The 23,091-nt window shown below is 39.5% G+C and overlaps 1 protein-coding gene across 3 annotated transcripts in view; it reads left to right on the top strand.

Annotated features, from left to right (window-relative positions):
• The window catches only part of tdp1 (tyrosyl-DNA phosphodiesterase 1), a 58,561-nt gene extending 35,819 nt beyond the window's left edge, over positions 1-22,742 (top strand). For 2 of the 3 annotated variants that reach the window (XM_063007024.1, XM_063007025.1), the window contains exons 15-17: positions 10,548-10,653; positions 19,607-19,675; positions 22,432-22,742. In XM_063007024.1, the coding sequence (XP_062863094.1) occupies positions 10,548-10,653; positions 19,607-19,675; positions 22,432-22,505 (249 nt within the window). In that variant the 3' untranslated portion in view covers positions 22,506-22,742. The remainder of the gene's footprint in view (positions 1-10,547; positions 10,654-19,606; positions 19,676-22,431) is intronic. The other variant, XM_063007026.1, reaches the window with a different exon arrangement.
• The last annotated feature ends 349 nt before the right edge of the window (positions 22,743-23,091 follow it).

Raw genomic sequence — 23,091 nt, 5'->3', positions numbered from 1 at the left:
GGTAATTACTGGTGACACAAGATTCATCAGTTCAAGTTCAGAGTCAAACACCATCACGGCCTAATTTGTATCTCCAGTTCACCTTACTTGCATGTGTTTGGAGTGTGGGAAGAAACCGGAGCTCCCAGCAGAAACCCACGTGGACAGGGAAACATGCAAACTCCACACAAAAATGACCTGAACTGCTACACTTGGGAATCGAACCCAGGACCTTCTTTCTGTGAGGTGACAGTGCTACCAATTGAGCCACCATGCCATCCCACCAGATATAAGAATACACTATTCAAAAACATTTCCCATTTTTGTTCCTTTAAAAATTTTGCATACTTATAGAGCTAACATTACCTGCAGGTGCAGTTTGGAACTTAGTAGAAGGTGCTGCATCAGATGTTTCTTTTAGCACATTAGTCCTTGCATTTCCATTCTGTAAGGAGTGGCTTTACAGAATGCAACTAAGCTTTGGTTGCTTGTAGACTTTTTAAAATAATCTGTACAGTTGAATTTACACTGGATGCATCATGTCAACAGTGCATCACAATCTCATCAAGTGTTCCATAAAATCTAAAAGTTAATAGTATGGCTGTCACGCGTTTAAATTTTTAATTGCTATTAATCGTGATTACATTTACATTTACATTTTTGGCATTTAGCAGACGCTTTTATCCAAAGCGACTTACAGTTGTGACGGTATACAGTCTAAGCAATTGAGGGTTAAGGGCCTTGCTCAAGGGCCCAACAGTGGCAACCTGGTAGGGGTGAGGCTTGAACCGGCAACCTTCTGAATACTGGACCAGTACCTTAACCACTAGGCTACACTGCCGTGATTAAAGAACCAAATTAATCACGATTAATCAACTGCAAAAATAACTAAGCAAAATTTGAAGTTATGCAAATTTTTATTGCAAGAAAATGTTTTTCAATAAAAAAAAATAAGGCAAAACAAGGCAAGGCAAGCTTATTTGTGTAGCACCTTTCAAACACAGTGGCAATTCAAAGTGCTTTACATAAGGATAAATTTAAAGCATTAAAACATTCCTGAGATCTAGAACCTCAAAAAATAATATATAAAATAATAAATAAAATTATGATAAAATTATTAATTATAAATTATCTTTAGAAAGCCAGCCAATGCCTATATAGAGTTGTAAACAGCTACCCATCTTTCAGCCAGTTTATAACCTTGCCACTGAAAACAGGCGCTCAGGGTACTACAGTGAACCATTTCTAGATGCAACACGTATAACGTCATGTAGACCCACATTGTTAACTATGTTAAAGCATCTACAGTCCATTGTGATCCATTTAACACCAGTGTTTGTAATGTTCCCACGATGTGTACAGTCCATGAGCTTTCCATCCAAATTCATCTGAAATAAAGTTAGACTGAAAAAATATGTTTTAAAAACATGCTATATTTCACAATATGTAGCAGCAGCAGCTGGAGTAATTTGTAACTCACGACCGCAAACTGGAAAAGAGCCATGTCATCGTTATACAGTATAAACACAATGTTGCTGTGTTAAAGCAGCGCAGATTACCACAGTGACGTATGTTTAAAGTGGCACAAACATAGCCCAATAAAAATCATTTGATTAAAAATGTTATTCTCGATAAATTTTTTTAATCGTGATTAAATTTTTAACATGTTAATCGCTTTAATTATTGCAATTAACGACAGCCCTAGTTAATACACACTGAGCACATCTCAGACTTTTTATGCAGTCTTTTTATGCAGTGGATATAAAAGGTTGACACACCCCCTTTAAGAAAAAGAAGGTTGGAATCAGACCAGGATAAATAATTTCAGATTTATTTTCACCTTTAATGTGACCTATAACTTATACAATTCAAATTTGAAAGGGAAAAAAACTAAAATAATTTGCTTGCATAAGTTTGCCCACTCTTTTATAACCATGGATGTGGCTTTGTTCAGAATGAATTAATCACATTCAAGCTCAGGTTAAATATTAGTCAGTGACACCTACCATTAATTAAAGTGACTCTAATTAATCTCATATAAAGTTCAGCTCTTCTAGTAGGATTTTCCTGACATTTACTTAGTTGCATTTAAAGCTAAATCTGTGGTCTGCAAAGAGTTTACAAAGCACCAAAGGGATCTTATTGTTGAAAGATATCAGTCAAGACAAGGCAGATTACAAGGCATTACATATACCATGGAACACAGTGAAGATCGTGATCAACAAGTGAATAAATTATGGTAATTACAGTTACATGAACAAGAAATTGACGAGACAAGAAGAAAACTGATTCTGGAAGCTGCCAAAAAGCCTACAGCAACATTAAAGGGAATTTCTGGCACTTAGTGTTTGTGTACTACTTTGTGACAACAATCCCTTGTGTTCCTCATAAGTAGGGCCCTACTAAATTCATGGGAAAATGTGCTTACTTTCACTAACCTTGTTTTTAAAAAATCACAGATTTCATGGATTTTCCTTCAATTACTCTCATAAATTATATTGTCTGTGTTTTGACCCCGACCTGTTATACTAACTCAATAACCATCAGATTGCTAGGACCGCCTCTTATTGCGCCTCAATGAAAAATGTTAAATCGCTAAACATGAACCATTTTGAATTTTACAGCAAATTACGTATTACACAGGTAACGGCTCATTTCACGGCCTGTGAAACGATTTTCACGGCTGTAAATTAGGTAGGGCTTTTCTTACTCGACCTCAAATTTTAATAAGAATGTAACCACTTAATGTTTAGTTTAAATAGAAGTTTGTTTTTAAAGCTACATGCAAGTTGCATTGAGTAGACACGTGGCATAAAATTAGTGCAGCGTGCCGTTTTCCCTGACAGACTAGCTGAAAAACCTTTGATAACAGAACAGCCTGATGCTCACAGGATCCGGCCGGATAGGTGGGAGGGAGGGAGCACTGCAGAAGAACCTCTGATGTGCTCTGATAATTACTGTAGTAGATGTGTGAGAGCTGGAACAGGTGCTGGCAGAAACTTTTCTGGGAAAAACTGAAATATTGTTAGGTACACAATACATAACCAATACAGAAGCCAGCCGCATGAACCTCCTGCTGCTGCAGAAAGAACATTAGTTCACTGGATGACAGCAAGCTGAATAACATTACACACGAAACAACAAGCAATTACAGCTTTCTGACAGATTTAAGTTACATTAATGGTTGTATGAGCAAGGACAGAATCACTCATACACTCACTCAGTACAGCATATGATGCATGTACAAGCTCAATTTTCATGTTTTTACTTACAAACCTAATTGTATTTTGTATATATAAAAAAACAATGGGGCACTCAGGTGGCACAGTGGTAAACCATGCTCTGCTACAGGTAGGCCCGGCTACATGGACAATGATTGGCTCGCCCATCGGGTTGGTTGTCGGATGCTATTTTTTAAAATTGATGCAATTACGACCTCTGCTGGCTGATTAATGGTGCTTGCATCAGGGGCGAGGGATAATTGAGATCAGTCCGTCACTCTCCATGCACAAGACCAAGCCCCACATTATCTCATCTTGATGAAAAGATGCAGTCGGCTGCTGCACGTGTCGGAGCGGGCGTGTGTTTGTCATGGCTCCCCTCGGTCAGAGTGGAGGTCAGCAGCAATAGAGAGGAAGGAGTTGCAAAGAGTTTAGGTCTTTCACCATCTACAGTTCATAATATTGTAAAAAGATATCCAGAATCAGGAAAAATCAGAAACCACTTCTGAATGTGCATAACAATTAAACCCTCAGGCATAAAGTATATAGCCACATGGGCTCAAAAGTACTTTGGAAAATCATCATCACTGAACACAGTCTGCCTCTACGTCAAGAAATGCAACCTGAAACTGTACAGGTCCTTCTCAAAAAATTAGCATATTGTGATAAAGTTCATTATTTTCCATAATGTAATGATAAAAATTTAACTTTCATATATTTTAGATTCATTGCACACCAACTGAAATATTTCAGGTCTTTTATTGTTTTAATACTGATGATTTTGGCATACAGCTCATGAAAACCCAAAATTCCTATCTAAAAAAATTAGCATATCATGAAAAGGTTCTCTAAACGAGCTATTAACCTAATCATCTGAATCAACGAATTAACTCTAAACACCTGCAAAAGATTCCTGAGGCTTTTAAAAACTCCCAGCCTGGTTCATTACTCAAAACTGCAATCATGGGTAAGACTGCCGACCTGACTGCTGTCCAGAAGGCCATCATTGACACCCTCAAGCAAGAGGGTAAGACACAGAAAGAAATTTCTGAACGAATAGGCTGTTCCCAGAGTGCTGTATCAAGGCACCTCAGTGGGAAGTCTGTGGGAAGGAAAAAGTGTGGCAGAAAACGCTGCACAACGAGAAGAGGTGACCGGACCCTGAGGAAGATTGTGGAGAAGGGCCGATTCCAGACCTTGGGGGACCTGCGGAAGCAGTGGACTGAGTCTGGAGTAGAAACATCCAGAGCCACCGTGCACAGGCGTGTGCAGGAAATGGGCTACAGGTGCCGCATTCCCCAGGTCAAGCCACTTTTGAACCAGAGAAGCAGCACTGGACTGTTGCTCAGTGGTCCAAAGTACTGTTTTCGGATGAAAGCAAATTTTGCATGTCATTCGGAAATCAAGGTGCCAGAGTCTGGAGGAAGACTGGGGAGAAGGAAATGCCAAAATGCCTGAAGTCCAGTGTCAAGTACCCACAGTCAGTGATGGTCTGGGGTGCCATGTCAGCTGCTGGTGTTGGTCCACTGTGTTTTATCAAGGGCAGGGTCAATGCAGCTAGCTATCAGGAGATTTTGGAGCACTTCATGCTTCCATCTGCTGAAAAGCTTTATGGAGATGAAGATTTCATTTTTCAGCACGACCTGGCACCTGCTCACAGTGCCAAAACCACTGGTGAATGGTTTACTGACCATGGTATTACTGTGCTCAATTGGCCTGCCAACTCTCCTGACCTGAACCCCATAGAGAATCTGTGGGATATTGTGAAGAGAAAGTTGAGAGACACAAGACCCAACACTCTGGATGAGCTTAAGGCCGCTATCGAAGCATCCTGGGCCTCCATAACACCTCAGCAGTGCCACAGGCTGATTGCATCCATGCCACGCCGCATTGAAGCAGTCATTTCTGCAAAAGGATTCCCGACCAAGTATTGAGTGCATAACTGAACATAATTATTTGAAGGTTGACTTTTTTTGTATTAAAAACACTTTTCTTTTATTGGTCGGATGAAATATGCTAATTTTTTGAGATAGGAATTTTGGGTTTTCATGAGCTGTATGCCAAAATCATCAGTATTAAAACAATAAAAGACCTGAAATATTTCAGTTGGTGTGCAATGAATCTAAAATATATGAAAGTTTAATTTTTATCATTACATTATGGAAAATAATGAACTTTATCACAATATGCTAATTTTTTGAGAAGGACCTGTATTATGCAAAGAGGAAGCCATATATTGTTTTTGCACAGAGTTCTATTAGCCCAAAGTCAACTGAGACCATCAAGACAAAAACAGCACCTGTGATGGTATGGAGTTGCCCATGGCATTGGTGATCTCCATATTTTTTTGCAGCATTTAGCAGACACTTTTATCCAAAGTGACTTACAGTAGTGTGACAGTATACAGTCTTAGCAATTGAGGCTTGAACCAGCAACCTCGATTACTAGTCCAGTAACTTAACCACTAGGCTACCACTGCCCAACTGCCCAATATTTGTCCACTTATCCAGAGCGACTTACAGAAGTGCTTCCAAAGTAAACATTTCATTTCTCAAGTTTAAGTAAACAACAGTCAAAGAACACAAATCTGCTGAAACCTGTTAGAACCAAAGTGGTTTTTTTTGTTTGTTTGTTTGTTTGTTTTTTTTGGAAATGGAAAAAAAAATATTAGTGAATAGGTACAAGTCAGTTTAAGTGTTTAGTAAAAAGGTGATGAAGGTTTTTAATCGTTTTTTAAAGACAGCAAGAGACTCAGATGTTCGGACAGACAGAGGAAGTTCATTCCACCACTTGGGTGCTAGAACAGAGAAGAGCCTTGATGCTTGTCTTCCTTTAGTCCTGGGTGGAGGCTGAAGTCGAGCGAGACTAGTGGCTCGGAGGTTGCGTGGTACAGAGCGGGGTTTGATTAGGCCTCGAAGGTAGCTTGGGGCTGGTCCATTTCTGGCTTTGTAGGCGCGCATCAGAGTTTTAAACTGAATGCGTGCAGCTACAGGAAGCCAGTGAAGAGAACGCAAGGGTTTAATAGTGGACATGGGAGCTCCTGCCAGGAGGGAGTTGCAGATGCTTATATTGGTATTTTTGGAAATACATACATTGTTGTCAAGACAGTATGATGAGGAACTCCATCTCAATCTCTATTACAGCAGGACAATGCCAGGCCTCGTTTTGTATATGTCACAACAGCTTTGTAGACATAGAGTGTGTGTGTGCGTGTCTGTCTGGCCTGCCTGCAGTCTAGATCTGTCTCCTATTGAAAATGTATGACACATGAAGTGGCGAATCAGAAAACAGTGACTTCGTCTCTTCTCTGAAATAATAAATAATGCAGAATAACAAATAGGCAAATTATAAAATGCTTTATTTTTCAATTAACTTTCTTATTAACTGCTTGGATTTATGTGCAACATTTTGAGTAAACAGGTTTTTATTCTTGTTTTAATACAGGCAAACATCGAAATGATTGTGGTAATCACACCTACCGTACGGATGTGATAGCATTTTAGACTATTCCCTTCAATGCTGAATGACAGGAATGGGGTCTGTTTCAATATTTTTGTATCTGTCATTGATCTATTTTAGCTGTGACTCCAACTGAAATACACAAAAAGAGTGAGTTTATAAGCAGACAAACCCCTGAAGTGCTTTTACTCAGCAGCATTTATACACAGTGCCAGGTTAAGATGACTGAGAACTGAGAGCCACCCTGACTCATCTAATGGGTTTGGCCTTAATAATGTAACTACATCTAGCATTTTCAGTTAAGCCTGTAGTTTGTAAATTCACCTGTCTCATCTGCCCCTTAAGCTATGACTAAGCTGCATGCTTTATGTCTGAGATGTTCTTTTTGCCCATTAAATGCACCTGCTCCCAAATCCCTGCACTTGACAGTAATGAGGCTCATACCTTTTGCTCTAAAGTGATGGTCACAGGCTTACAGGATACACGGCTCGTTATTTTAGCAGGTTTTTTTTTTTTTTACTTTATCCTCCATTCTATTGTTTGGGTGTGCAGTAGCATTGCATCAGTCTGGTCTAAAGATAAGTCTACAGTTTGCTAACCCATGGTGGCATGGAGAAGTAATTGTCTCCTCTGATATAGCGTATCTGTAAGGCTTAATCTTTGTAGTCTTTAAAACATCATATAAAACAACAGAGAATTTAAAATAAATATATTTTGTTAAATGTTCAGTTGTTCAACACACATCACCCAAGTTTGTAATTGTATAGAATTTTTTTATTTTACTGTTTTACCATTGTTTTCACTGACCAAATTGATTTTTTTAATCTAAACAAACTTAGAATTTGATGTCTTCAACACACTTAAATAAAGCTGTGACATTCTTGCTTGATACGAGACTTCGCTCAACAGCCCGTGGTCTTTTCTGATTCTTCTTTTCATGAGGCAGCATGCATTTTCAATAGGACTGGAGACAGGCCATTCAAACACACTCACTCTGTGTCTACACTGAAATAACTATGAACTTCCCGGTAAGACGTCACCTTAATGGCAGCATACATCTCTCTAAAATTCTAATATACACTGATCAGCCATAACATTAAAACCACCTCCTTGTTTCTACACTCACTGTCCATTTTATCAGCTCCACTTACCATATAGAAGCACTTTGTAGTTCTACAATTACTGACTGTCGTCCCACATGACCACCACAGAGTAGGTATTATTTAGGTGGTGGATCATTCTCAGCACTGCAGTGACACTGACATGGTGGTGGTGTGTTAGTGTGTGTTGTGCTGGTATCAGTGGATAAGACACAGCAGCACTGATGCATTTCGTTGCCTTGTACTTGTACATGTGTAATGACAAAAAAAATGAATCTAACCTAAACAAATGGAGTTTTTAAACACCTCACTGCTGAGAATAGTCCACCAACCAAAAATATCCAGCCAACAGCACCCCATGGGCAGCGTCCTGTGACCACTGATGAAGGTCTAGAAAATGACCAACTCAAACAGCAGCAATAGATGAGTGAGCGTCTTTGACTTTACATCTACAAGGTGGCCCAACCAGGTAGGATTGTCTAATAGAGTGGACAGTGAGTACATGGTATTTAAAAACTCCAGCAACGCTGCTGTGATCCACTCATACCAGCACACACCACCACCATGTCAGTGTCACTGCAGTGCTGAGAATGCTCTGTGGTGGTCCTGTGGGGGTCCTGACCATTGAAGAACAGCATGAAAGGGGGCTAAAAAAAAAAAAAAGCATGCAGAGAAACAGATGGACTACAGTCAGTAATTGTAGAACTACAAAGTGCTTCTATATGGTAAGTGAAGCTGATAAAATGGACAGTGAGTGTAGAAATGAGGAGGTGGTTTTAATGTTATAGCTGATCAGTGTACATGAATTGTTTGTATTTAATCAATCAGCTCACCAAATTTCATTTCTAAGAAAATGTAGTTAATTAAACACGTGTTAAACCTCACTATTAAAGTCTAGAAATCACCCTAACATTTGTACAGGAAGACTGGCGCTGTCAGTGGCATTTAAGTGGCATTTAATATAGAACATTTATAATACAATTTACATGCTGTGTGTTGTGTTTTTCCTGTTTAATCCGATCTTAGCGTTTGATGTAAAGCACATTGGCAGGTAGCAGGTGTTTTCTACAAATGTTAAGCCATACTAATGTTACACCATTATGTGTGGCTGTCACGTTAACTTAAGCTTGCCAGGAAATTAAATGTACTGGCAGTGGTTGCCTGGAGTTCCTCTACGCTTCTTTTCTTTAGACTGCTTTCGTATTTTGGGGTTGCTACAGCAGATCTGGTCTGTGTAACAGACTTTGCAGTTTATATGCAAGATGCGTTTCCTGACTCATCCCTCATATTTGTTTCTGGGCTTGGGAATGGCACTATGAGTGCCCTGACAAACCAATTGCTAGGCTCTTTCAGCAACCCCCACCCTCAAGTTCAATTTGGAGAATGGGCACTCAATATCATCCACTTATTTTGTAGTGAAGACCATTTCCACTATTACACAGACATTGTTTTTGTTTATGCAGCCTTACCTCTGATGACTTCTGATGATTTTGTATGCAAATTGTACTAGTCTTTATAGAACAATCTGACACAGAGAACACATCCTACATGAAAGCTGGCCAAAATGTAATTGGCATTGTCATACAGTTGTTGTAACTTCATAAGGTCACTAAAATCACACAGGAGTAGAGTAGTTTATTAACACATACAGATGTATGGGCACAGCTTGAAAGACCAACAGAATCTAACTAGACATTTTTGGGGACACTTTATCTACACTAGAAATGAGGGGAGATATTAAGAAAAAGAGGAGGAGATTAAGGGAAAAATGAAATGGGAATAAAGGAGGGGACTACAAAGTTCTGGTGAGCGAAGATTGGGGTAGTGTGATAAAAAGGGTGTTGGTTTTATAGCGGGTAATACAGGATACAGGATCAAACAGGAGGGTTCATTTCAATTTATAAAAAGGTGTGAGGAGACAGGATTTAGTGGTATGTTGGAGACAGGAAAAGGGAGCAGGTGAGGGGTGAATCTCTCAATCCCCAGGTGGGGCGGTCCAGGTCCTTTCTGTGTGGAGTTTGCTTGTTCTCCCCGTGTCTGTGTGGGTTTCCTTCCACAGTCCAAAGAGTGTGAGGTGAATTAAAGACACAAATTGTCCATGACTGTGTTTGACATTAAACTTGTGAACTGGTGAATCTTGTGTAACAAATAACTACCATTTCTGTCATGAATGTAAGCAAAGTGTGTAAAACATGACGTTAAAATCATAATGAATAAAATAAATAAATAGAAATTGCACAGACTGTAACTGGCTTTAGATTCGGACCAAAGCTCTGTCAACTAAGTGTACAGTACATATGCAAATCAACATCAATATTTTACTAAAATGTCGAAAGTGCATTCATGTCTGTGTGAAAACTTTCCGAGGCCAAGTGACAAATATTATAAGTAGAAGAATTTTAGCTTGTAGTCCTCTTATCCTAAAAAGTCATAATTTATTATAGGCAGAATTTATTATAGGCCTCAATTCACTGAAACCAGCATCTCTTTCACTCCTACATACAGGTGCTTACAGAGTCAATCACAGTTTCATATACACTCCACACAGCCAAAACTCACACAGTCACTCACACGAGTGCACTTAACAGAAAGTGATTCCAATTCAGAGTAAAAATCACTTTTACCAGAAGTATTTTAACTTTAGTGGTGGTCTGTGTTCTGCTGGAGAAAATCAGATATTTTAGCTTAGGAATGCTGTTAGGTGCCTGCTGTTCCAAATTGGAAAAGCTTAAAGAACCTGAAAGTGCTTTTCATATTATAATGGAACTTTTTTTCTGCCTTTCTGAAGAATATGAGCACATTTCCTGTTGAGAAGAATATCTTCCCTGCCTCAAGCTCTTCCACAGGGTTCCCTGTACCTTTTGATTTGCCACCTCATCGCTACTCCAGTAAAGGTGAGACTGTTTTACACAACTTTTTATTCCAGTCTCTGATGTAATATAGCAAATGTAGAAGCTTCATAAAGCTGCACTTTAAAACCTGCAGTATGATCATAAACAACTAAATAGAGTAAAGCTATTTGAATGGTATTGGATCTCTCTATGTACATTATGATATAATATTTGCTTTTGTGTCTGGTATCTGCTGCACAGTTACATATACTAGTAAGAATGAGGTGTGGGGTGAATAGATATAACTTTGCCTAAAAACAAATTTATTAATCTATTTTAATAAGCTAGTAAGAACCTATTACTAAAGTTCTGGATTGGTAGCCCGTGTTAATCAATAACAGTTTTCCGAAGCACTCCAGAACCTGTGCTGTATTTATTACAGTAGACACAGCCAGATTATAACTATTAATTGTGTGCATCAATAATCAAAACTAGTTTAAGATATTGTATGATGCATCTATCAGCAGAAAGAGATTATTTATTGTAAACATAGTGATTGCAAAAAAAAAAAACCGCTAAAAGTATTGTTTATAACCATCAATAAATTTGTGTGAGAAATGTGAGTAAAAGTGGTGAATGTAGTGAAATGATTAGGTCACAGCACGACTTTTTTTGGTCTGTTGGTCCTGGATTTTGTAAAGTTGCTTTGAGACAATGTCTGTTGTAAAAAGCTCTATACAAACACATCTGACATGACTTGACATGAGTAATATAAAAGTTGCTGTTAATTTTTTATCCATCAGACTTGGCCAAGAACCATGATGTTGTGCGTCACCCACTCAGTATTTCAACCAGAAAACAGTTTTACTTTCTGCTGCTCAGGTGGCGCAGCGCTAAAACAAGCTAATGCAAGCCGGAGCTGACATTTCGAACTCGTCAGTTCAAAACTCAGCTCTGCCATCTGGCTGGGCTGGGTGCCTACATGAACAACCATTGGCTGTTGTTCATACAAGGTGGGAGCCGGATAGGGACCTCATAACTGATGCAATTACGACCTCTGCTGGCTGATTGATGGCGCCTGCACAGAGTCGAGGAATAATGTGGACAGTGTGTGGCTCTCCGTACACAAGGCTGATCCGCATATGAACTCGCCTTGTGCAGGTGTCAGAGGGGGCGTGCGTCAGTCTTGCTCTCCTCAATCAGGGTGGGGATCGGCATCAGTAGAGAGGAAGCGTAATGCAATTGGGCAATTGGGTAATTGGATTAGCTAAAAAGGGGAGAATATATAATATATAATTTCTATATCTTTCCATTTTTTTTCTAGATTTTCACTTTCAAGATTGAATTCTTTCATTTTAGTTTGCCAGGCAAAATATTTTTGCCAAACAGACTAGCATATTTTAATATGAATCTCTGGTTCAGTCTAAAATAACAGGTTCTAAAATGGTCCATCAATCATATGAACTGAGAGGTGATGCCAAGCAATCTGGTTGTCTTCATACAACCAGCAATCAGCATGTCTCAAAAAATTCTGATTAAGTTTTCTCCTATATATTTATATTTTTCATTATTTGACCCACTAGACAAACTATCACTGACGTTTGCGTGGTATTTCCAAGATTCTTTAAACATTTGATTGCTCATTCCTGAACTGTAGAGGAATCATGACTGTCCACACATTTTTCTTGTAAGAGATAATAACAGGTTTATATGTGTTTGCCTGATGCTCTCCCTGCATGACCCCTAATCACCCTGAAAATGAGTGTTGTAATAATCAATGGCTTTTCTTGACGCAGACACCATGGTCAGTTTACAAATCGAAGAAGAAACCCTGTGGTTGCCATGGCATTGCACATCTTTAATAACGGGCCGGCTAGTGTGAAAGCCGTTAGCCATGTCAGTGAGATGAGTGGGTTGAGCCGGGGCATCGACAGCGCAATCTATAATTCTCAAACATACTTGGAGACATAATTGTCTTTTCTGTTATTACATTTGTTGTGTTTGTTTTCTGCAGTAAGCTTATCGCTGCAGTAGGATCCTGCTTTTATCTGTAGACTCACTGTACAATTCACTGTGTAAAAGCTAAATAATGCACTATTGAAGGTATCCCGTCACAAACGGTGACCAGACGTTATTCAGTTTAAAGTTATCAAGGATCTGTGTTCTTAAACTTCTGTGGCGCAACAATCAGTCTTATCATCTCTTTATTTTTTCTTTATGAGCTGCTTACTGTTTCTCTCACAACTGTTTGCCTTGTTACATTTATTGCACTGAACACACAGCTGCTGTTTTGCCCTTGAGCGAAGCTTTTATTGTTCAGTTGCTTAATGTTTCTGATAGATCAGCAAATTAGCTTCCTTATGCAAACAAAACAACAGTTCATAAACTTTTTGAAAGGAAATGGAAATTGAATTGTGGGTCTTTCTATAGCAGTTAAAGGTGGGCAATATGGCAAAATTATTGTATCATGGGTCCTGAAATCATCTCCAGTGAAATCTCACTCACTCACTTTCTTAACCGCTTATCCAATCAGGGTCGCGGGTTTCTATTCCAATTTTTCAATGGGCGCAAGGCACACAGTAACACCCTGGACGGGGCGCCAGTCCATCACAGGGCAGACACACATACATACACTCTTACACACACCCATTCACCTAGAGGGCAATTCAGTGTCATCAACTAACCTGACTGCATGTTTTTGGACTGTGGGATGAAAACCGGAGCTCCCGGAGGAAACCCACACAGACATGGGGAGAACATGCAAACTCCACACAGAAAGGACCCGGACCGCCCCACCTGGGGATCGAACCCAGGACCTTCTTGCTGTGAGGCGACAGTGCTAGCCACCGTGCCGCCCTCCAATCAAATGTAATAAATCGTTTTATTTAGATTTGCTAAAAATGCGAATCAAAAAGCTTTACATTTTAGAAGCTCGGGGAAATGTAAATATTCATTGGTAATTGTACTTAATTGAAGAGCTCAAAATCATTCCTCTCACCCCCAGGAAAATAATTGCAGTCAGTTTTACCCACAGCTAGCTCGGGTCATTGAGTTAACATGCTCTTATCACTTTGTTCTGTTTTGAAAATGCATTTGACTTTTGAACAAAAGCTGAATAAATGTGCGTGCCATAGGTGATCAAAGCCATATGTTAAATATTTTGTTTAAGTAGAAAAAGGAATATAACAAACCATAATATTCTTTACAGTATCTGCATTTAATGTAAACATTTCTACAAGGTTCTTGTTGCTAAGCAACAAAACAACATGGATCAGGAGCGTGGATCTTGTGCCATTTTTCTTTTGTCTTAACATCTCATTCCTTTCTCCAATTATCCTAAACTACAAATTAAATCAAGATGCAAATTAACTGCTACAAAAATAGCAGATTTAGTTTAGCATGATTTATTTTTGGCTGTAGATGTAAATTTGTACACTTGTTTTGATTGTGCAGTAGAGAGAATTAAGGCTACATGTACGTTAGTATTAAACTGAATTATAAATTCTTCACTGTCAGAGTCCATTGTGCATTGTCCTCTTCAGTTTGTTGGGACAAAGGCAAAAGCAGATCTGTCACGACAAACAGGTTATAGTGGGCAGTTCACTTATGACAGAATCTGGCTTCACAAATTACTCCTTTTTTTGCAAGTTCTGCCCAGAAGAAAATACTAATTTAAATGGTACAGCAAACCTTGAGGGGAAAAAGCTGCAGAATTAAACCTTTTAATCTGCAGCATTTGAGGTATTTTATGCATTTTATTTATTTTAGTTATATTATGACTACACACATTCCTTAAAAGCATCTGTACCCTAAATGTGTAGCAGATAAACACACCAAAAATGTCTCCCAGTAATATTCTAAATCGTATCGTATAATGTTATTTGTTTATGTAATGAAGATTGGGTTTCATTGCATATTATATAATTTGCTATTAATATTAGTCCTATAAATCCCTAAATATACTGTAGAGTGAACATCTATTTCCACAGTTGTGGTAGCAAGTATGTTGTCCAGGAATACCACAGTACCACAAACACATTTAAAGAAAAGACAGTTAAAGAAAAACAATCAGAGCTTTGAGGAAACAAATGGAAAATCTAAGCACTATGGCAACTAAACAGCACTTCCTGCATGTTAAGCTTCTCCGACCTCCTCAATACATTTCCGCCACTGTCGTGACACTGAAGGTAATTAAACCTCGTCACTATGAACTGGAAAATTCCACTTTGGAATAAATTGGACGCTATAATGTATCATTGTATGTTTAAACAAGCAAGCAGTTCAAAGAATAGGGCTTGGGGGAGGTGTGGTCAGGTGGGTGTGGGAGCGTGGGGACGTTAACAATTGTATACATCCCTGACCAGTTAACATTTTGTAACATTTTTAAATTTAAAGTAGACACAATTCTTGCAGCATCTTTTTTCTCCAGTGGTTCTTCACCTTTCCTTTATATAATAATAAAATAATAAAATTTTGCTATTAAATATTTCTTTAGTTACCAAGGTCATAGTGAAATTAATGGGCTTATAGCTTTCCAAAATCGTAAGAAATTTTACGTTTATTAATTTGGGTAATTTCGAGTTAACAAAAAAAGTCATTTTAATCACTATTGTTTCCATTAGTTTGTTTCCTTAAACATTTTGTTTTCCTGACTTGCATGTGCAGAGGTGTGGGTGGGTGGATGTGGGAGCGTGGGGACGTTAACAATTGTATACATCCCTGATTATTAACATTTTCTTCATTTCTGAATGTAAAAGAAGTAAACACTATCTTTGCAGCATCTTTTTTTTTTGCAGTTGTTCTCCACCTTTCCTTTACATAATAATAACATTGTGCCATTTAAAATATTGCTATTAAATGTTTGGGTTTAAAGCCTACCAAGGGTCATAGTGAAATAATTGGGCTTTGTGCTTTCCAAAATCCAAAGAAATCATTTTAATCACGATTGTTTCCACTTGCATGTGCAGAGGTGTGGGTGGGTGTGGTGGGTGGGTTGTGAGAGCATTGGGATGTCAACAGTTGTATACATCCCTGATTATTTAACATTTTGTTCAATTTAAAAGAAGTAAACACAGTCTTTGTTCTCTAACTTACCTTTATATAATAATAAAATAATAAAATTGTGCCATTTAAAATCTAGCTATTAAATGTTTGGGTTTAAATCTTACCAAGGGTCATAGTGAAATATTTGGGCTTTGTGCTTTCCAAAATCATAATAAAATTTACATTTATTAATTTGAGTTTAAAGAAATGAATTAAAATGCATGTGCAGTGAAGAATGCAGATCGTCACCCTGGCCGCTATTAAAAGGCTGTAACACATTATCATATTTCACTGAGCTTTTGCACCGAACACGACTGAAACTGTTTGTTCCAAGCGTCTCTTTATATGCATATTTATGGCTGTGGTGAGCGATGAAAGAAAAAATGCATAAAAGGAGCTTGTTTTTAAAGAGACTAAATCACAGTTACAAACACTTTAATTCTCTTTATTTACTTTAGGTAGGGCGGCTCAGTGGGTAGCACTGTCGCCTCACAGCAAGAAGGTCCTGGGTTTGATTCCCAGGTGGAGCGGTCCGGGTCCGAGTTTGCATGGAGTTTGTATGTCTGCGTGGGTTTCCTCCGGGAGCTCCAGTCGTTTTTGTGTGCTTTTTTCTCCATTGCTTTGTCTCAGTTTGGATATTTTAAATTCCTCTGTGCATTCTGGCAGCCTTTTTTTTACTTGCATAACAGCCCTGCAGGTAGAGAAGTGCTGCAGGCTAGCAAATCTTCCTTAAACAAGGGTAAATCCACTGGCGACTTACAGAGAGCCCTGTTATGCACAGTGGATCAGTCTCTGCTCTCATTCTGGCTCCTCAACCAGTTGCTGTTGTAGGAGTTGCTGTTGAAGGATTCATATGCTTCACTTCACTTAAATGCCTTCTTTATATGCTGTTTTTATGCTTGTGTGTGTCTTCCAGGATAATATCGCTTCTAGAAGCAGTTTGGACTTTAATAGTAAAAGTTGCTTCTGAGAGCATGTTGACTTCCTGCTTTATGTTATATGGAAACTTTACATTAGATGAAAACTGGGATCCTTTTCTGCTCCCTCATATTTCGCATTAGCACACTCATACATATTTCATGCCTGTCCATATGTAAAAAATTAAGCATTGCACTTTGCATACTTTCTTCACTGGACTATTTGTATATATTTATTCTATTTTCTAAGTAGAGCACACTGAATCTCGCTGTACTTGTACAATGACAGTATTCCATGATATTCATATTTGTCTCAGTGTTGATTCTCTTGATTTTCCTGAGCACTCTGCCAGGCTGCATGACACCCTCACTGCCCAAGCGGTGCCACAGGCTCAGACACGCCTTCTTTAAATAGTGTGAAGTCACTAGCCGTGTCTTTACATCAAAACTGGGTTTCAGCAGTGGTGAGCTTGTGTATAAAACTGCTGTGCCACCCGAGCATACTGACAGGATTTGTCTGTGGAGATTGTATAGCTGTATGATTGGTTTTGTGCATATGTAAGCAGTGTGTGTGTATGTGTGTTAAGGTGTAAATGTGGGTGTGTATTTCTGCCCTGCGATGGACTGGCGCCCTGTCCAGGGTGTTGTGTGTGTCTTGCGCCCATTGAGAGCTGGGATACGCTGCAGCACCACCCTCCCTCCACCCCATCTCACAACCCTGATTAAGTGGTATAAATAGAGAGTGAGATTGCATGGCTGTATGATTGATTTTGTGCATATGTAAGAAGTGCGTGCGAGCCACCAATCCACCAATTAAAATTGGTTAGGGCAGATCTGTGTACTATTTATATAGTGTATTTATTACAAGCAAATAATGTAGCAGCTGTACCAGGTTTACAGAAGGCAAACATCCTACGTAAATGTGAGAAAGTTAATTTATATTCCAAGTGCAGTAAATATAAAGACATAAAAATCTGTTAGTGCTGAAAGTCAAATATTTCTGATCTCTTTAATCTCACCTCACATTTCGGTGATAAAAAAAGTTAAAAGACCGGGTTTAATTGCTGTCTAATTCACTATGGGAGCTTTTCCTCACATAATGTTACACTCACACACACATTAGCAGAAATGTCAGAGGAGCAGCGGGGTTTGAATTACAGTTAGAAAGGCGGCCTGCTGGTGGATGAATTAACTGTGCGATTTCACCGGCTACAAAAATATTGACAAATAATAGTCACAATGTGCCTTACATCAAAATAATCCAAACTAATTATGGCAAAATATATGAATTAATCTACATCTTTTACATTTACTGAGAAGAGAAGTGAATAGGCCGGATTGGAAAAGGTATGTTTTAGATTTACATTTACATTTTCGGCATTTAACAGACGCCTTTAACCAAACCGACTTACATTATAGTTAGAGTATACAGTCTGAGCAACTAAGGGTTAAGGGCCTTGCTCAAGGGCCCAACAGCAGCAACCGGCAGGTGGGGCTTGATCCAGCAACCTTTGGATTACTAGTTCTGTGCCTTAACCACTAGGCTACGGCTTGCCCCATATATCTAGACATAGATCTAGACAGAGTTTGCAACACATATAATCTGAAACCCTTTTCTAGATTTAGGCAACACAGTGGCGCAGTGGGTAGCGTTGTCGCCTCATAGCAGGAAGGGCCTGGGTTAATTTCCCCAGCCTTTCTCTGTGGAGTTTGCATGTTCCTCCTGCATCTGCGTGGGTTTTCTCTGGATGAGCAAAGCAGCTATGGCAGCGCATAGCTCATAAAGGAAGTCACGTTTTGTGAGCTGACTTGGTGGGTATATAAGGTGGGCGATAGGCTTTTTGCACATACATCCCTCGTTGCTGTCATGGGTAAAAGTACCATGGGTAAGTTGTCTTCCCTGGGGCGGATGGGATCTTCCAGCAACACAATGCGACATGTCACAATGCTAGAAATGCCCAACATTGGTTGGAAGAGCATGACCGAGACTTCCAAGTACTACCCTGGCCCCCTAATTCCCCAGAGCATCTGTGGGACCACCTCAATTGTCATGTTCGCTCTATCCTTCCCCACGCCCCCTCCTGCAGCTGTGGGATGCACTGCAGTCAACATGGCTCCAGATACCTGCGACAACCTACCAGGACCTTATTGAATCACTCCCAGCCCGTCAACAGTTTTTTCTGGACTTGCCCTACACGGACTGAGATTTCTCCTCATTCCCTAAACATTTGTACAATATTATGTATGGAAACTGGTAAAAGACCTACATTATTTGCAGTCTTTCACTGAGAAATGTTTCTTTTTAACTTTCAAATGAAATTTAGCACAAAGTGGTCGGCCACAATTCATCATGACTACAGCTGGTGACTTCTGTGACCATAAACATGGGTAGTTTTGTGAACCTATTAATTTGTCAGGATAGTTATGTCATTTAAGAATCACAAAAGCCTCTAAATGGGTAATACTGTCTACAGTAAAGCTAGAATTTTAGATGCTGCTAATGATATCTAACTTCTAAATGGTTAAAAATGATGTATAATAATAATACTAATAATGCCTAAAACAGCATGGAAATTAATCAACTATGAATAAAAATAATAATTAAAGGACAGCAGACAAGGGCCGCTCAGGTAGTGCAGTGGTAAAACACACGCTAGAACTGGGATCTCGAATACATCGTATCGAGTCTCAGCTCTGCCTGCTAGGTGACAAAATGCATACGGCTGCTGCCCACGTGTCGGAGAGGGCGTGTGTTAGCTTCGTTCTCCTTAATCAGAGCGGGGATTGGCATTGGTGGAGAGGAAGCATGATATAATTGGACGCGCGCTACAAGTCAGGAGGAAAAGGGAGAAAATGCATAAAAAAGACATAGCAATCAATTTGAAATAAAGGAAAAAACTTAAGCAAATTAAAATTACTTATCAGGAACAACATTAAGAAAAAGTTGGGTCTTTAGCTGTTTTTGAATGAGGTGACTGATGAGCACGCCTAAAGGTGCAGGGGTAAGGAGTTACAAAGTTTTGGACCTGCTAAACTAAAAGCTTTATCACTGACAGTGCTTATCCTAGAGGGAGGGACAAAAAGGAGATGGGACTCAAAAGACCGGAGAGAGCAGGAAGGTGAAGGTGAGTGCTTAGCCAACAAATTCAGTGAGATAAGGGGGAGCCAGACCATGGAGAGAACTGAATAACAGAGGAAGGATTTTGTACTTGATGCGAAAATGAACCGGGAGCCAAATCATAAACTGGTGCAGAGGTTTTATTGTTAGTTTAGCTGTATACAAGTACAAATGACACAATGTTCCACCAGGACCAGGGTGCAACACAGAACACAAGTGCAAAACAACAGAATATACACTGATCAGCCATAACAAACCAGTTCCTTGTTTCTACACTCACTGCCCATTTTATCGGCTCCACTTACCATATAGAAGCACTTTGTAGTTGTACAATTACTGACTGTAGTCTATCTGTTTCTCTACATACTTTTTTAGCCTGCCTTCACCCTGTTCTTCAATGGCCAGGACCTCCACAGGACCACCACAGAGCAGGTATTATTTAGGTGATGGATCATTCTCAGCACTGCAGTGACACTGACATGGTGGTGGTGTGTTAGTGTGTGTTGTGCTGGTATGAGTGGATCAGACACAGCAGCGCTGCTGGAGTTTCTAAACACCATGTCCACTCACTGTCCACTCAAACTCTTTTTGAGTTGGTAATCTTCTAGACCTTCATCAGTGGTCACAGGACGCTGCACACAGGGCGCTGTTGGCTGGATATTTTTGGTTGGTGGACTATTCTCAGTTCAGCAGGGACAGTGAGGTATTTAAAAACTCCAGCAGTATTGCTGCGCTCATACCAGCACAACACACAGTAACACATCACCACCATGTCAGTGTCACTGCTGTGCTGAGAATGATCCACCAACCAAATAATACCTGCTCTGAGGTGGTCCTGTGGGGGTCCTGACCATTGAAGAACAGCATGAAAGGGGGCTAACAAAGCTTGTAGAGAAACAGATGTACTACAGTCAGTAATTGTAGTACTACAAAGTGCTTCTATATGGTAAGTGGAGCTGATAAAATGGACAGTGAGTGTAGAAACAAGGAGGTGGTTTTAATGTTATGGCTGATCAGTGTACACAGTGCAGATAAACACAAGGACCTACAATAAATACAGTTTTCCACTTTAATAGCCATGATTACCATCATTCCGCTTCCTTGGAAAGCAGTAAATTAATTTCCTCTATGATATGTTGTCCTGGATGTAGATATATCAGACTAATAGAGCTTTGCTTCCTCCGCTGTCAGTAATTAGCGATTATTCATTATTACAGTCGATGTATCCAGTGGTTTGTGTTGACAGCTTGATCACTATCATTTTTGTACATCATGTCGTGTCCTCACTGATGATGACGAGCTTTATCATGAAGCAATTTCCTCTGTCAGCAGTATTATTTTAAACCCGAATCATTTTAACAGCGCAGTGATTCATGGGCTGTGTTGGATTTGTAATGCATTTATGGATGTCGTGTGCTCGACTGCGGGTTCGGATTTCATGGTTCACTTTGTGTTGGCTGGTTACCATGGATACCAGTGCTCGGCCTAGGTGCTCGGTGAAATCTGGATCTTCAGTTTTAAGTGAATGTGATGGGGCACATCACCGAGTCCCTCAAAGCAGCACTGGGTCATCCTCAAATTGTTTATCCTCTGACCCGCGCATGATCATGTTTCAGAATAATGGCTAAAAAGCCTGATATTAAAATCACAAGCATTTATTAAGAGTGCATTAGTCAGTTAGTCTAGGAGCAAAATCTTTTGAACTTGCTTTATATTTTATTCTTCATATTTGCAGTCATTTATACACTGATCAGCCATAACATTAAAACCACCTCCTTGTTTCTACACTCACTGTCCATGTTATCAGCTCCACTTACCATATAGAAGCACTTTGTAGTTCTACAATTACTGACTGTAGTCCATCTGTTTCTCTACATACCTGTTTAACCTGCTTTCACCCTGTTCTTCACTGGTCAGGACCCCCACAGGACCACTACAGAGTAGGTATTATTTAGGTGGTGGATCATTCTCAGCACTGCAGTGACACTGACACGGTGGTGGTGTGTTAGTGTGTGTTGTGCCGGTATTAGCGGATCAGACACAGCAGCGCTGCTGGAGTTTTCAAATACTGTGTCCACTGACTAACCACTCTATTAGACACTCCTACCTAGTTGGTCCACCTTGTAGATGTAAAGTCAGAGATGATCGCTCATCTATTGCTGCTGTTTGAGTTGGTCATCTTCTAGGCTTTCATCAGCGGTCGCAGGACGCTTCCCACGGGGCGCCGTTGGCTGGATATTTTTGGTTGGTGGACTATTCTCAGTCCAGCAGTGACAGTGAGGTGTTTAAAAACTCCATTAGCATTACTGTATCTGATCCACTCATACCAGCATAACACACACTAACACACCACCACCATGTCAGTGTCACTGCAGTGCTGAGAATGATCCACCACCCAAATAATACCTACTCTGTGGTGGTCCTGTGGTGGTCCTGACCATTGCAGAACAGCATGAAAGGGGGCTAACAAAGCATGCAGAGAAACAGATGGACTACAGTCAGTAATTGTACAGTAGAACTACAAAGTGCTTCTATATGGTAAGTGAAGCTGATAAAATGGACAGTGAGTGTAGAAACAAGGAGGTGGTTTTAATGTTATGACTGATCAGTGTATTGTATTGTATGTAATAAGCCTTGATGTACAGTTAAACTATATAAATAAAAAGTGCAAGAAGTAGCTTAAGTAATGTTAAATTTTAACATTTGAAATATTAAATAAATGCATGTCTTGATTAATAGTATTCTATTCATATATCATTTTAGATCAGCCATGGATTTGGAATATCCCATACACACAATGGCCGGACACTCATGGAAATATTTGGGTCCCATCCTAAAATCCTGAATGCTTGGAGTCTGGAGGGTGCTTGGTAATAAGGGGCCAAACAGTGGAAGTACACAAGAAGTATCTGCTGTTTTTACTGTATTGACTGGACTATATAATATTTGTAGACAATAAAACTGTAGGCCTGCAAACATGGTGCAAAAAAGTGGAAAAGCTGTGAAAGTACTATTTCGATTCATTATTAACTGTAGTTATTCATAGTGCTACATAATAAATGAAATGAATAAATTATGTGTTTACTGTTTTTTTTATTCATTCATATTATTATTAATCCTTTTTATGTTTGTAAGATTTTATTACATGGATAGTTTTTGCACTAAACAGTCATTGTCTTTAAAATAAAATCTTTCCAAATTAAATGGGCGGGCCGCTCAGGTGGTGCAGTGGTAAAACACACTACAGCTAGAACACTAGAGCTGGGACCTTGAATACATCGTATCGAATCTCAGCTCTGCCTGCCGGCTGGGCTGAGCAGCCACATGAACAACGATTGGTCTGTTGTTCAGATAGGAGTGGGATATTTAAAAAAAAAAGCCGTATAGGGTCTCTCTCATGACTGGTGCAATTACGACCTCTGC

This window comes from Trichomycterus rosablanca, chromosome 13 (genome assembly GCF_030014385.1).
Source record: "Trichomycterus rosablanca isolate fTriRos1 chromosome 13, fTriRos1.hap1, whole genome shotgun sequence".
Lineage (NCBI taxonomy): Eukaryota > Metazoa > Chordata > Actinopteri > Siluriformes > Trichomycteridae > Trichomycterus > Trichomycterus rosablanca.
This window is presented reverse-complemented; position numbering and strand designations above follow the sequence as displayed.